At 36.0% G+C, this 13,569-nt stretch overlaps 1 protein-coding gene across 1 annotated transcript in view; it reads left to right on the forward strand.

Moving 5' to 3' along the window:
* The window catches only part of OTOGL (otogelin like), a 134,053-nt gene that overhangs the window by 69,740 nt on the left and 50,744 nt on the right, over positions 1–13,569 (forward strand). Inside the window, exons 29-33 of the mRNA XM_058673670.1 lie at positions 1,790–1,909; positions 4,408–4,524; positions 7,500–7,656; positions 8,854–8,880; positions 12,761–12,928. Of these exons, the coding sequence (XP_058529653.1) occupies positions 1,790–1,909; positions 4,408–4,524; positions 7,500–7,656; positions 8,854–8,880; positions 12,761–12,928 (589 nt within the window). The remainder of the gene's footprint in view (positions 1–1,789; positions 1,910–4,407; positions 4,525–7,499; positions 7,657–8,853; positions 8,881–12,760; positions 12,929–13,569) is intronic.

The raw sequence follows: 13,569 nt of genomic DNA on the forward strand, positions 1-13,569 counted from the left end.
AACCACGGTACACTCTGTTCATGTACATTTTCTCTCACAAGACGCGGTGTCCAGTATCCCAGTCACTTAGATCAGCTCCTTTCATCCCACTCCCTTCAGCTTGGCTCTCTGTAAGACAGATTCCATTTATATGACCCGTATGCTCTATTTTGCTCCTCCCTCTGTTGAACACTTTTGTGATTTTATATTAAATAAAATTGTGGCAAAGTATTTTAAAGATTATGCTTATGGTATCAAGTTTCATCTATTTTGAGAAATGAGTGAGCTATTACATCTACCACCATGGTTGAATGTAGAAAACATCTCAGTAGATCTGAAAATTTCTCTCATGTAGTTTTACTTTGTGTTGTCAATACCTACCTCTTTCCCCAGTGTCCTGACCGTGACTGATATATTTTCCATTGTTGAAGTGGTGTACTTCCCAAACATTAATAAAAAAGCAGTGTCTGAATCTTTGACTTAGAAAAATGCATTCTATGTGAATGAAAAGTTTGCTCTTTTATACTGGGGGATAACAATGAGTACAATGAGGACAATTTTTGGTGATTTACATTTATATAATTTTTATGTTAAATGTTTTATTAAATATTGTTAGCATTTTATCATTTAAGGTTTAAAATTTGATTAAACATTTAAAATTTATGTCAAGGTGTTTTTGAAATTTTAATACATAAGAAAAAATTGACTTCAACTGAAATTAAATTCAAACTTGATATTATGATCTGTATCAAGTTAGAGAAAAGTTGGGCAACCAGTTGTATTTTCTCACGTAAGTATAAGACAGATACATTAAAACATTTAATATGCTATAAATTGGAAACATGCTTGATTATAGAAGGCATAATCTTTAATTGTTTACAGGGATAAAGCCCAAAGAACTTTTCTGGTTTTACTTGCATCTTGCATTTCTTTCATGAATTTCATGATTTATTCAACTATGTTTTTCCATTCCTCATTTTATATTGTCCTACAGTACTTTTTAACAACAACTTTGTTTTTTAATATCTCCTGCCTGCTACCTCAGCTTTTGAATGACCACTACTGGTAATGGCCACTGACTTGGGAGAGAAAAGGCTGGGAGATAGAGGCTCCCTGGTAACCAGTGACCACTTCAGCTGTAATCATTGGGTTATCATGTGCTTTGCTGAGAACACGGGCTGCTAAATGCACCATTAATGAAGGCCCACACTCTGTTTTTCAATGCTGAAGACAGAGTTCAGGAAGTTATTTCTATAGTTTTAAAAAAAAGTTTTCCAGTTCCTACTCTCCCTTCTTCCTGCAAGAAAAGTTTATCGCAGTGTTTTTAGGAAACCCTGCAGGTAGTGTTGATACATATAGTGCATCTGGCTATAGTCGTGGCCATTTCATAACTCATGCTAACATAAACTATCTTTACCATTTAAACATTTTTGTGTTAGAAATGTTAAACTTATCAGCAAGTGGACTCATTAAAAATTTTATGTATGTGCATAAATTGTATATACCTTTAGGTGTGTGTGTGTGGGGTATTTGACTAATGTATTTCCAAGTATTGTTAGTAGTACCCAGGCTGCGATGCTGATAAGAGTAGGTAGATATGGTTTGGAGCTGGTTAAATATTTCTTATTAGAAATAATCACTAAATATAATTAGATGCATAAAAGATAACTTTCTTCCAATATTTATTTTCTAAATGACTGATGTAGAAATTCCTAAACCTATTTGTTTGCTGAATCAGCTTTTAATTAGTATGAGTCTGTTAAAATTAAATAAATAAAAAATATGGATATGCAATTTTCTTTAACTTTAGAACAAGCTATCAGGATTATGTGGAAATTTTGACAAATGCACTTCAAATGATATGACCACATCTAATAATCTGGAAGTAAGAAATGCTCAGGTGTTTGGAGACAGCTGGGCACTAGGACAGGTAAGTAAAATATATGTATTTTAAAACCAAGCAAAAAATTCTAGAATATTTTTGTCACAAGAGCGTTTTCTCTTTAGAGGGAACTTTATTTTGGTAATAATATTTTGCATGATGTTTTCATATTACTTCACAGCTAATGAACTATATATGTGTCATCCCATGTAATTGTTGAGACAACTCATTATGTCATGAGCTTTTTTTCCTCCCTCCATTTTGTAAATGAACAATTGAGGCTCAGGGAGTTTGAATCTCTCGGATAAGGTACCTGTTAGAGCCAGAAAGTGGCAGAAGCGGCAAGCAAACTCCTGTTTTTTTTCCTGGCCTTTCTGCACTAGTGCATGATGCCTTATCTCTGTGTGTTCATTTCTAAATATGATGTAATTTGTAACATTTCAATGCCATGAAAGATGAAATCAGAATAACTTGACGTTTGTTCTCAGCTTGTGGCTGTTTCATTAGTGTTAGATGAAAATTAAGGTGTGTGTTTGCATGTACATGCTTGTAAAAGGGATGGATTGGTATTCTGTTTCTTTTGAGAGAATAGGATAAATTAAGTTACACTTATTTTTCTTTAAAGATTTCTCAAATTTAAAAGTCTATGCAGATGGGATGTGTTTGATGGATTTTTTTTTTTTACAAATTTACTAATGTAGAACCCATGTTTTAATTTATCAAATATCAAGAATGTAGTGTCTTGTAGAACACTGAAAAATGCTGAAGTAACTCAGAAAACAGAAAAATTGAAATTCTCCTTTCTTGTATTTTTTATTTTATGTTTTTAGATTGACAGGAATATTTAAAGTCACAATTTCCTGATGAGTTACTATCTGGCTAGTTATGCTGCTTTTTGGCCTGTTAATTTTAAAAAAATCCTTCTTCAATTGTATCTATCTTATGTCTTGTCAATCTTTACAAGTTTTTGATAAAAATGATTTTTCTCCTATTTGAAAAAATAAGGAAAAGAATTTATGGTAATACTAAATATTGGAAGTCATCAAATAATTTTAAACCACTTTAAACAAAGCTAATAGTAAATCACTATTTCATTCACTGGATTCTTGTTAATGCTTCACGTACCCTATTGTGTGGAGACACGTAGTATGAATTGAACAGTCTCTACCTTCAAGTGATTTAGAATGTAAGTCAATAGGCAAGGTTGAAAAAATTGTAAGAATATGTGGGAAAGGTGCTTCATTCAACATGCACACAAAATAGGAGTCGTGATGGGCCAAAAAAGTTTCCTGGAAAAGGTACCGAGAGGTGAATCTTGTATACGGCACAGGAGATTTGAAAGTGAAGTTAATGAGACAGAATATATCAGAGAGGGGCCATGCCATTCAACCAGAGTGTATTGGAATCTGGAGAGAGTGTGGTACATAAAGTGAATTTTAAGAACTTAAATGTGGATGTGGTGCCAGTTTTGAAACAAGAAATGGCTGGAATGTGAACTCTAGGTATGTAGAATATGACGGCTGGGATACTCTTATATTCCAGATAGAAGCAGTAAGTCAGTAGAGATTTGGAAGACATAAATTTCAGATTATATTAAGGATGCTAATCACCAGCATCTTTTGAAGTAATGTGGTCGGATGGATGAACATCATGACTCAAATGCTTCTACTTTCCGGGCTTATTTGGTGCATGCTAATTGTTGCACCTTGAGGCAAGGCAAAAAGAATGGGCTATGGATGATGGGAGAAAGAATGTCATACGTATGACTGTAGTTTGGGATGTGCTGGGGAAAAATGATGAGAGATATTTACATGGAAATATCCAGTTTTAAAATGCAAGATAGAATTGGGATGGAAATAAAGATTGGGAACTTACTGGTATATTCAAGTTGTTGAAGACAGACAAGGGAAAGTGAATGGAATGAGAAAAACAGAGCGGAGTGGGAGAAGTCCTGGAAATAGCTGCCTCGGTTGAAGGACGAGGTCCAGCAGAAAACTGCACCATCAATTGTGAGGAGAGAGGTGGAGGAAGGGCAAAGAACTAAACAGAAACAAAGGTAGCAAAAGATCAAATAAGATGAAAACTGAAAAGTTGTCATTATATTTCACAACGCAAAGGTCCTTCATGATCTTATTATGAGCATTTCAGGAAAATGTACTAGGGTAGGCAGAAGCCCATAAAGTTGCTGAATGTATAGGCTGGGAGTCTGTGTAGACCTTAGGGCACTGAATGCCTCAGAACATGATTTGTGATCAAATGGAAGAGGTGGCAACTGAAAAAGAGGCTCAAAGTCATGTAAATGCTGCATTCAGGATCATTTAAAAGGTCACTGTACTCCCGGTATTGCCATGGTTTTAATATTTTGCTCATTTGCTTTCAAAAACAATATATGTCTGTGGCCATTGAGTTGAATGGGAGCAGTTGTTTCAGGGAAAGTCTATCTGAAGAACGAGGATGTAACCGAAGGGCCGGAGCTAGTACTTTGGTTCAGCTGGAGAAATCTCTTCTTTAAAAATGTTCTTTTCTCCCTTAATTTTTTCCATCAGTGTGAAAGTCCAGATGAAGCCGTGAAACCTTGCGAGGCACATCAAAACAAATTTCCTTATGCCAAGAGAGAATGCTCCATTTTATACAGTGATGTTTTTGCTCCGTGTCGCAATGTGGTAAATTAATACTTTGCTAAAATTTAAAATTTAAAGAGATACCGCTGTATAGATGAGATTGCTAAATAGAGATGATATTGACCGATAATTTAACAATCCAATAATCTTCCAAGTGTGTTGCTTAACTGTTGTTAAGAGGAGGTATTTGTTAGTTTTTCTAATTTTTACTATGTTTAGTTGATTTACTTTCTCTGACTCCATGTTATTTAATGCTGTACGTTCAAGCATAAAATTTTCAACAATATGTTCTGCTATACAAAATATTATTTCTATAATATTTTATGATCAAGGGCATAAATGTGTACGTGTCTTCAAAGAAAATTAACAAACGGGCATTGCTCTTTAACCCAAGGTATAGTTTATAAGCACTACGATGGCATATTTAAAACAATTCTAGAAGCATATTCCAATAGATGTAATTTATTCCAAAATTTGCCATTCTAAACTTTTTTTCACATAACGTCAATTCTTAATATAATCTTTGAAAATGGTTTGATGTAGTTATAAAACTTAAGCAAAGCTGGTGCTCTATACCAACCATGCCAATTGTCTCCAGGAAAGCCACCGGTGTGCTGTTTGGGCTGTGAGCTAAGCTGATTGCCTTTTTCTTAAAACACCATTTACCTGACAGAATAAATGACAGGCTTGATTATTCAAAGATGTTTGGGTGATTTTTAAAAAAATATGTGGCTTCAAAAAATACTGGAAGGTATTTGAAGTCTTTGATAAAATTTTAACTTTCAATTGAAAATTAAAATTTTGTGAAACTTAGACTCATCACTGTGAGCTCCTAAAAGTTTTGTGATAATCAGATAATTTTCTTATAATATAGCTGGTGATGCTAATAAACACGACTGGTTGTGGTTGTATGGAATCACATGTGACAACATGGTGGAAGATGGACAATTGTCAATGAATTTTCAAATTGACTAGTGTAGGATACTGAATAATGAAGCAGAAGTAAAAAAAAGCATTTGTAGAAAGGGATAAACCAAAGATTTTCATATAGCAAAGCACAAAATTTATTGATATGATTTCAGATTTCACATTTGCAATTATAATTAAGCAAGCAACAGTTTTTTTTTTTTTTTTTTAAATATTCATTTATTCATTAATTACATTGCATTACATGACACAATTTCATAGGTACTGGGATTCCCCCCCCTTCACCCCAAACCCTTCCCCCATCATGAATTCCTTCACCTTGATGCATAACCACAGCTCAAGTTCCGTTGAGATTCCCTAATTAAAAGTTTAAAGCAACAGTTTTGATAATAATATCAAAGACTCACAATTTCCTGAACATGTATTAAATGACCTTCCATCTAACCACGTTTATTAGAATTTGTGGAAGTGGACTTTCTCCGCATACTTCAACAACAGCAACAATGATAACAAAAACCCAAATAAAAACAAAAGATTGTAAAACTGAAAAAAAGAAACACATATTAGATTTCAATTTGTGTTATTAAGCTAGACATTAAAGAACTTCAAAAACTTAAAACATTGCACTCTTCTTACTGATTTTTGAGTGGCATTTTTCATCAAAAATAATGCTATTTTAACATTTAATGGATTTGTTGTTGTTTAAAATATCTCAGCTTTCATGTCTAGCATAATAAATATTCATAAAAATGCCCTAAACAGAAGCTCTTGACAGTTTCATCCTCCTCACTGTGGTGCTGGAATCCCATGTGGACATAGGTCCAGCTGCTTCACTTCTGATCCAGCTCTGCCCACGGCATGAGAAGGCAGTAGGAGATAGCCCAAGTCCTGGGGACCCTGCACCCACGTGGACAACCTGGAGAGGGCTTCTGGCTTCAGCTCAGCTCAGCTCTGGCCATTGCAGCCATTTGGACAGTGAATCATCAGTTGGAAGATTCTCTCTCTTTCCTTCTTTCTCTGTGCAGTATATCTTTCAAGTAAAAAATAATAATAAAAAAGGATTCTGATAAAAAAGTTGGAGGACCGCTAACTGCAGGCACATGAGGAGAGTTGAATCCTGTTGGTCAGCAGAACTGCGTTTGAGATTCCGCAGCATTTCTGAGAAACATACACTTGGGGGGAGAAACAGACAGCAGTTTGTCTGGAGTCTGAATCCATAGAGCTTACTTGGTTCTTTTTAGCTGCCACTTGAAGAAGAAAACCCAGGAAATGGCCTACATAATAACACAAATAAGGGACACCTTTTCTGGTTTTTATTTTTATAAAAAAATCGAATTTATGCAAAACACCAGAGTGGGGGAGAGAAAGATAAAGAGGAAGAGAGAGAGATTCTCTGTTTTCTAGTTCATTCCTCAAATGCTCACATGATTTGGAGCTGGGCCAAACCCACGTCAGGAGCCAGGGATCCAGCTACTTGAACCATCACCTGCCACCTCCCCAGATGCACACTGGGAAGAAGTTGGAATCACCAGAGTTGCCAGAACTGGAACTCAGGCACTCTGAAGTGGGATGTACAAGTCTCGAGCAACATTTTTATCACTCCACCAAATACCAACACCAGTTGTCAACAAAATGCCAAACTTCATCAGCTTTTTAAATACACAACAAAGTACTGATGAAATAAATATGAGAAATTAGAAAAAACTGTTAGCACTCAGTCACTAGAATGTTGTACAGGAGACTACAAACTTAAAGTCTAAGTGGAAGCAGAACATACTTTATTTTAATGCCATATGACAATGCCAATAATGAAAAATTAATTTCCAAAAAATTGATCAGTCACATTGTAGATGTTGAAGTTACATTTATTCATTAATCTTATTCATGTTCTGCTGGTTCTCTGACATGACATGTGCCTAAGAAATTCCCCTCCGTGGGCATTGTAATGTTTTGAGACCATGAGAACTCTAGATGGCAGTGTTAACAGTATCACGTTAGGAAAAATAGTTTTCTTTTAGAGAACAAGTTTTAATCTGTTAAAGAAAATCATAATGACTTAACAATTTAAACGCACTTTATTCCCTTTTCAGATTGATGTTACATCTTTTGCCAAAAACTGTCATGAAGATACATGTCAGTGTAACCTTGGTGGGGATTGTGAATGTTTGTGCACTAGTATTGCAGCCTATGCATACAAGTGCTGTCAGGAGGGAGTGTCGATTCACTGGAGATCAGCCACTGTCTGTTGTGAGTACTCTGCTTAGAGCATTGTTAGGTGGGGACTTTTTAAAAAGAGCCATTAAATTGTTGTCATATAAAACAAAGGCCATGACTCTCATAGAGACAGGATTAATTTATCACTACTATTTTGAATTAATTTGGCACTACTATTCCTTTAACAACTATAACTTGCAACATATCAAAAGAATTTATTTATTTTCCTTTTTTTAAAAAGATTTATTTATTTTATTACAAAGTCAGATAAACAGAGAGAGGAGGAGAGACAGAGAGGAAGATCTTCCATCCTATGATTCACTCCCCAAGTGAGCCGCAACCGGCCGGTGTGCGCCGATCCGATGGCAGGAACCAGGAACCTTTTCCAGGACTCCCACGCGGGTGCAGTGTCCCAATGCATTGGGCCGTCCTCGACTGCTTTCCCAGGCCACAAGCAGGGAGCTGGATGGGAAGTGGAACTGCCGGGATTAGAACCGGCGCCCATATGGGATCCCGGGGCATTCAAGGCGAGGACTTTAGCTGCTAGGCCACGCCGCCGGGCCCAAAAAGAATTTATAAAAAGAATTTATAAAAAGGAAAACTTGATGCAAGTTTTCTATGGTGTTTATGCACTGTCATTGCAACATTTGATATGTAAGTTATATACTATTCTAGAACTCTAGTTCTTTTATACCTGTGAAAATTTTCAGTTGTGATAATCAAAAAACATTAGTCTCCCCAAGAAGCTGTACATTCCATCTGGACAATGAGCAGCTGGACTATGTGCTTAGCATCTGTTTGCAAGGGAAGAATCTTGATTGAATTTGAACTGTAAAGCTGCAACGGGGTCGGGGGGGTCCACCGTGGAGGAGGGGCATGGGGAGGGGTGGGGGGGGAACCCCAGAGCCTATGAAACTGTCACATAATGCAAAATAATTAATAATTAATTAAAAAAAGCATCTTGAATTTGGTTTCCTGTTTGGCACTTTAAATATCTCATTTATTTGTGTAGGTGGCAAAGCATCCAATTGCTTATCTTTAAAACAATCATGATGTTAAATCACAACAAATCACCTTCAAGAACTCAGTTTGCTTGGAGGAAGTTCATAAACAATTGTGATACTCTGTCTTTCCAAGCAGCTGTGGATAAACATGTGCTCAAATCTTGCACATATATGAACAATTTCTTGGCTTCTAATACACTATGATACTATTCTTTTTTTCTTTCAGCACTTGACTGTGAATATTACAATGAAGGTAGGTCATCTTTTAAGTAATTTTTCAAATATATTTCCCTGAAAAGCAGGGAAAAACAGAGACCTCCTGTTTTACTCCCCACGTGTCTGCAAGTGCAGGGGTTGGGCCAGGCCAAAACCAGGAGCCAACAACAACAACAACTCAGTGTAAGTTTCCCAAATGGGTGACCTAGGCCCAACTACCTGAACTGTTACCCCTGGTTCTCAGGTTGCACATTAACCTGAAAATGGCATTAGAAATGAAGCTGGGATCTGACTTTCATGGCTTAACCCTCTGTCCCACAACACTGGCTGGCTCTTTATTTTTGATTGAAAATACTGTATATATTAATGAGATACAATGTGGTATTTCATACAAGTAAACATTGTAAAATATTAAAATTATACTAATTAGCATATCTGTTGCCTCAAATATTTATCATTTCCTTGCGATGAGAATATTTAAAACCTTCTCTTTTAGGTATTCAGCCTTGAAAATAAAGAGGAAATTGTGTCATTTCTGACCACATGGATAAGCATGGAAGTCATTATACTAAGTAAAATTAGGCGAGCAGACAAATACCAGATGATCTACTTATATGTGTAATATAAAATACTCTAGCTAATGAAAGTGAAAAAGGTGGTTTCTTGGCACTGCACTGGGGAGTGAATGTGGATGAAGAATGCTGCAATTTTCATCACCAAATATTTTGTTACATAGACAAGACTTTCTGTGATCTCTCGCACAGCACAGTGACTATACTAAACCTATAAAAGTGTTGTAGAAAGCAAAGAAACAAAGAACAGAGGGGATGTCAACATAAGGAAGTTATTTTATCATGATTGCAAGCAAAAGAAAGAATTTACATATTGCTAGAATTGGAATTTATTGATAGTGTAAATCATAGTACTGTCACATAGCTGGATGTGTGATGAAAGTTCTGGAAGAGGTGCTGCCCAAAACTAAGGCATAGTTACGGAAAGAGGCAGAGGCCATGTACATCCTCAGTGAAAATGCCAGAAAGTGACAGCAGTGGCCTCTGCTTTATGTCAAACCACTTCATGAGGGAGACATAACACGAAAACCTAGTTTAGACACGTAGAATGATTGCGGAGGTGTCCATTTTGTCTGTGACTGCACAAACTCTGGATTCAAGATGGAGCAGTAAGCCAGAGTACTTGCTACTTGAAGTCTGAGCCCTTTAGGTGGCTCCTTGAGCCAGAAAGAAATTGGCTAGCAATCGACATTAGAAGACTAGATAATTTTAGAGAATTAGAGATATGAAAACTGGATGGATAAGACAGTTCAAGATTAAGGAAAAACCCTTTTTGACAGTTAAAGAAAATATAGCCAAAAATATTTCCTGTGCAAGATTTTAAATACACATGGACAAACACACTCAGGTGCGGCAGAACGGGAAGGCAGGAGGAGGAAGAGAATGAAATAGTATCACTCCTTCATTTCTATGATTAAAATACAATTGATTGTCCAATGACAACATTGATCACAATAGTTCTTAATTAACTGTCTTCCTTATATCATGTAATTTAAAATTTAAAATATCTTATTGTTTTATCAAATTTTATTGTTATTGATACTTTAAAGATGAGGAAATTGAGGCACGGAGAGTTTAATTAACTTTGCCGAAGTGATTTGGAGTTGATGTGGTGAACTAGCATGTGCAAATCACTGAGTTTCAGCTCCAGTGTGCCTGACTTCAATGCTGTATGGCTAAGTATATGGTTAACTAATCTTAGTGTAGAAATGATCAGTGCAAATTAGTGCCACATTTTATCAAATGTACACAGACATCAAAATGGAAACTTCTCCCATGATTTCCCCTCTTGAAGTTTCTTATCTCACATGTTTCTACCATGAAAACTTCCATCTGTACCTTTGCACTTTCTGTCTGCGTACCCTTGGACCCAAAAGTGGGACTTCTTGCTTTCTGAGTTTCTGCTTGAGAGCAGTAATTATTTCTCTCAACAAATCTGATAAATTTCTACTGATCGACACAGCAGCACTCTTCAGTTCTGGTTTCATTTGTAAAATATTGTAATAATGGTGTTAGAAAGTGAACCGGGGGATTTGGCATCCAGGAGACATTGATAAGCTCAGAAAAGTATCTGGGGATCTATTTTATATGATCAGTGTAATAGGAAAGAGCATTGATGTGCTCTATTGGGGGTAAGAATTTGTAAAGGCTGTTCAATAGAGGGAGATATGTGAGCGAGGGGTATTGAACCATGGAGGTTTTTGACAGTAATAATGAAGTAAAATGATTTTGTTCTTTATTTCATCTCAAAGAATTTCATAGCTATCGTAAATATAGTTTTCTTTGGATATCTAAAGCTGAAATATTTCCCTTCTTTTATCATTGTCAGTTTATTATTCAGATAACTATCATTTAAAACAAATATAGAAATAAATCATTGTGATTCTGTAGGGAAAAAATCTAGATAGTAAAAAATCGGAAAATATAGATGAATTTTTGAATAATTCCTAATATCCTCATGTTAACTTCTTTGGCATTTATTAGAAGTCTGTGGGTTTCAGTTTGTCCTACTATAAATGAGCCAGGATATAATATCCTGCTAAAAATGGCTATGCATGTGCTGCATTCATTGTGATTTTATAACATACATTATTTTTATCACTGTATTTAGGGATCACTATAGGAAATGATTACTTTTAGTTGATGGTAAAACTATACTTCTCCTTGCAGAAAATAAATGACAAGGTTAGTTTTTTTCCTCTGTCAGTTGTTGATGAGAATGCATAGAACTAGCCCAGAAGCAGCATTTCAGTTAACTGTGGGTCATTTCAAAAGCATTGGTTCTTACACAAACAGATTTCCCAAATGACGCTTGTGTCTTCTGGTTGTTGTAGTAAGGGGCATCTGTGGTAGAGGGGAGAAGGTTTTGTCTGACTGTCCATCTTGCTTCTGATTATAAAGTTGAATATTTGGAAGGGTACTTAATGCCCCTAAGTTGCAGTTATGGTTTTGTCTTTTTCATTTTGAATGGTGTTTCATTATAAATTATGTAGCTATCTACTTTTCTCTATTATTCACATATTTGGAATATCATGTCACTTTACTGTTGCCTTTTCTAGAAAATGAATCAGTATGTGATGGATACAATTGATACACTCTTTTCTGTTTCTTGTGTGTTTTAATTCAGGGGAAAGCACTGTGCATAGTAGACATAAGAATCATAGTGCCTGGGGCTTGGCACCATGGCATAGTGTGTAAAGGCTCAGCCTCCAGTGCCAGCATCCTATATGGGTGCCAGTTAAAATCCTGACTGTTCCACAACCAATCAAGCTCTCTGCTATTGTGCCAGAGAGTGCAGCAAAAGATACCCACATTTTTGGCCCCCTGCATACATGTGTGAGACCTAAAAGAAGCTCAAGGTTCCCTGCTTCAGCCTGGACCACCTCTGGTCATTGCAACCACTTGGAGAGTGAACAGGTGCATAGAAGATGGATCTGCTGGTTCCTGTCCTTGTCCTGACCCAAAGATATTCTCTCTCTCTCTCTCTCTGTAACTCTTAATTTCGAATGAAAAAATAAATCTTCAGAAAAATTTATTTCAGGAAGTGGGTATTTAATCTAGCTATTAAAATAGCCAGTTTCCATGTAAGAATACTTGGATTTCATTTTTGATTCCAGCTCTTGACTCCGAGAGGCAGCAGTGATCTCTGGCACCAGTGTTGGAGACATGGGTTACATTCCCGGACATCAACACCAGCTGTGAACCCGCAGATAGGAGTACTCTGCATGTCTCTCTTGATCTGTCTTATTGCCTCTGAAAAAACAAATTAGTTGTTTAATTGAAAAGACAAATTGGAAATTTAAAAACCTATGCCAATTTTTAATTCTCTTGTTTATGTTTAACCAGGACTTGGTGAAGGACCATACATGCTTGCAAGTTATGGGGAGACTGGTCTTATTATGGGGGCCAATATGACGAGTAGGAGCATTTTCTCTTTGCCAAGAAGTAGTGTTCATGGAAATCTGGTTTTTAATTTTATGATCACTCCAGGTCTTTTCAAAGAAAAGGCATCATGTAAGTATAATTGAAAGTAAAAATTAATTCCCATTTACTTATTTACATTTATTCACTCAATAAGCATTTATTGGTGATCAGGTATGTTTATGGCATTTTCTAAGTGTTCCAAAGGATATACATTAAAATAGTACATTAGAACATACACCTATCCATTTTGTTGATGAAATTTCTTTGTGTATTGAAATGTTCTAGAATTGTGATTGCTTGAATTTTCATGGCTTAATAGAATATCTTAAATTTTCTGATGCCAACCACAAACTTAATTTAAAATTCTCAAAAAATAATCCACTAATTCCTAATGTTTTAAGTAATTTAATGCCAGGCTAAAGTAAAAGAAAAATGTGATTTGATATCAAATAACTTAAATATTACTTGCACAGTTGGGAATGTTCCCAGGTATGAAGACAATCTCTTGGCCTTAGTGAATCTGTATAAACCTGGTTCAATGAAATGTTCTGGAATCTCATGCAGGTTTATATCAGGAGACCTGTACAGGTTGTGTCCGCCTGGTCACTACTGTGACTGGTGGAAGTGTCCCCATTCTGTTCTTGTGAGGTTTGGCTACATTGTGGTCTACCTGGTAACATGCACAGTGCTTTGTATAAATTTGGGAAAATTTCATTGACCAAATGGAACCG

The sequence above is a fragment of the Ochotona princeps genome, chromosome 15 (genome assembly GCF_030435755.1).
Source record: "Ochotona princeps isolate mOchPri1 chromosome 15, mOchPri1.hap1, whole genome shotgun sequence".
Taxonomy (NCBI): domain Eukaryota; kingdom Metazoa; phylum Chordata; class Mammalia; order Lagomorpha; family Ochotonidae; genus Ochotona; species Ochotona princeps.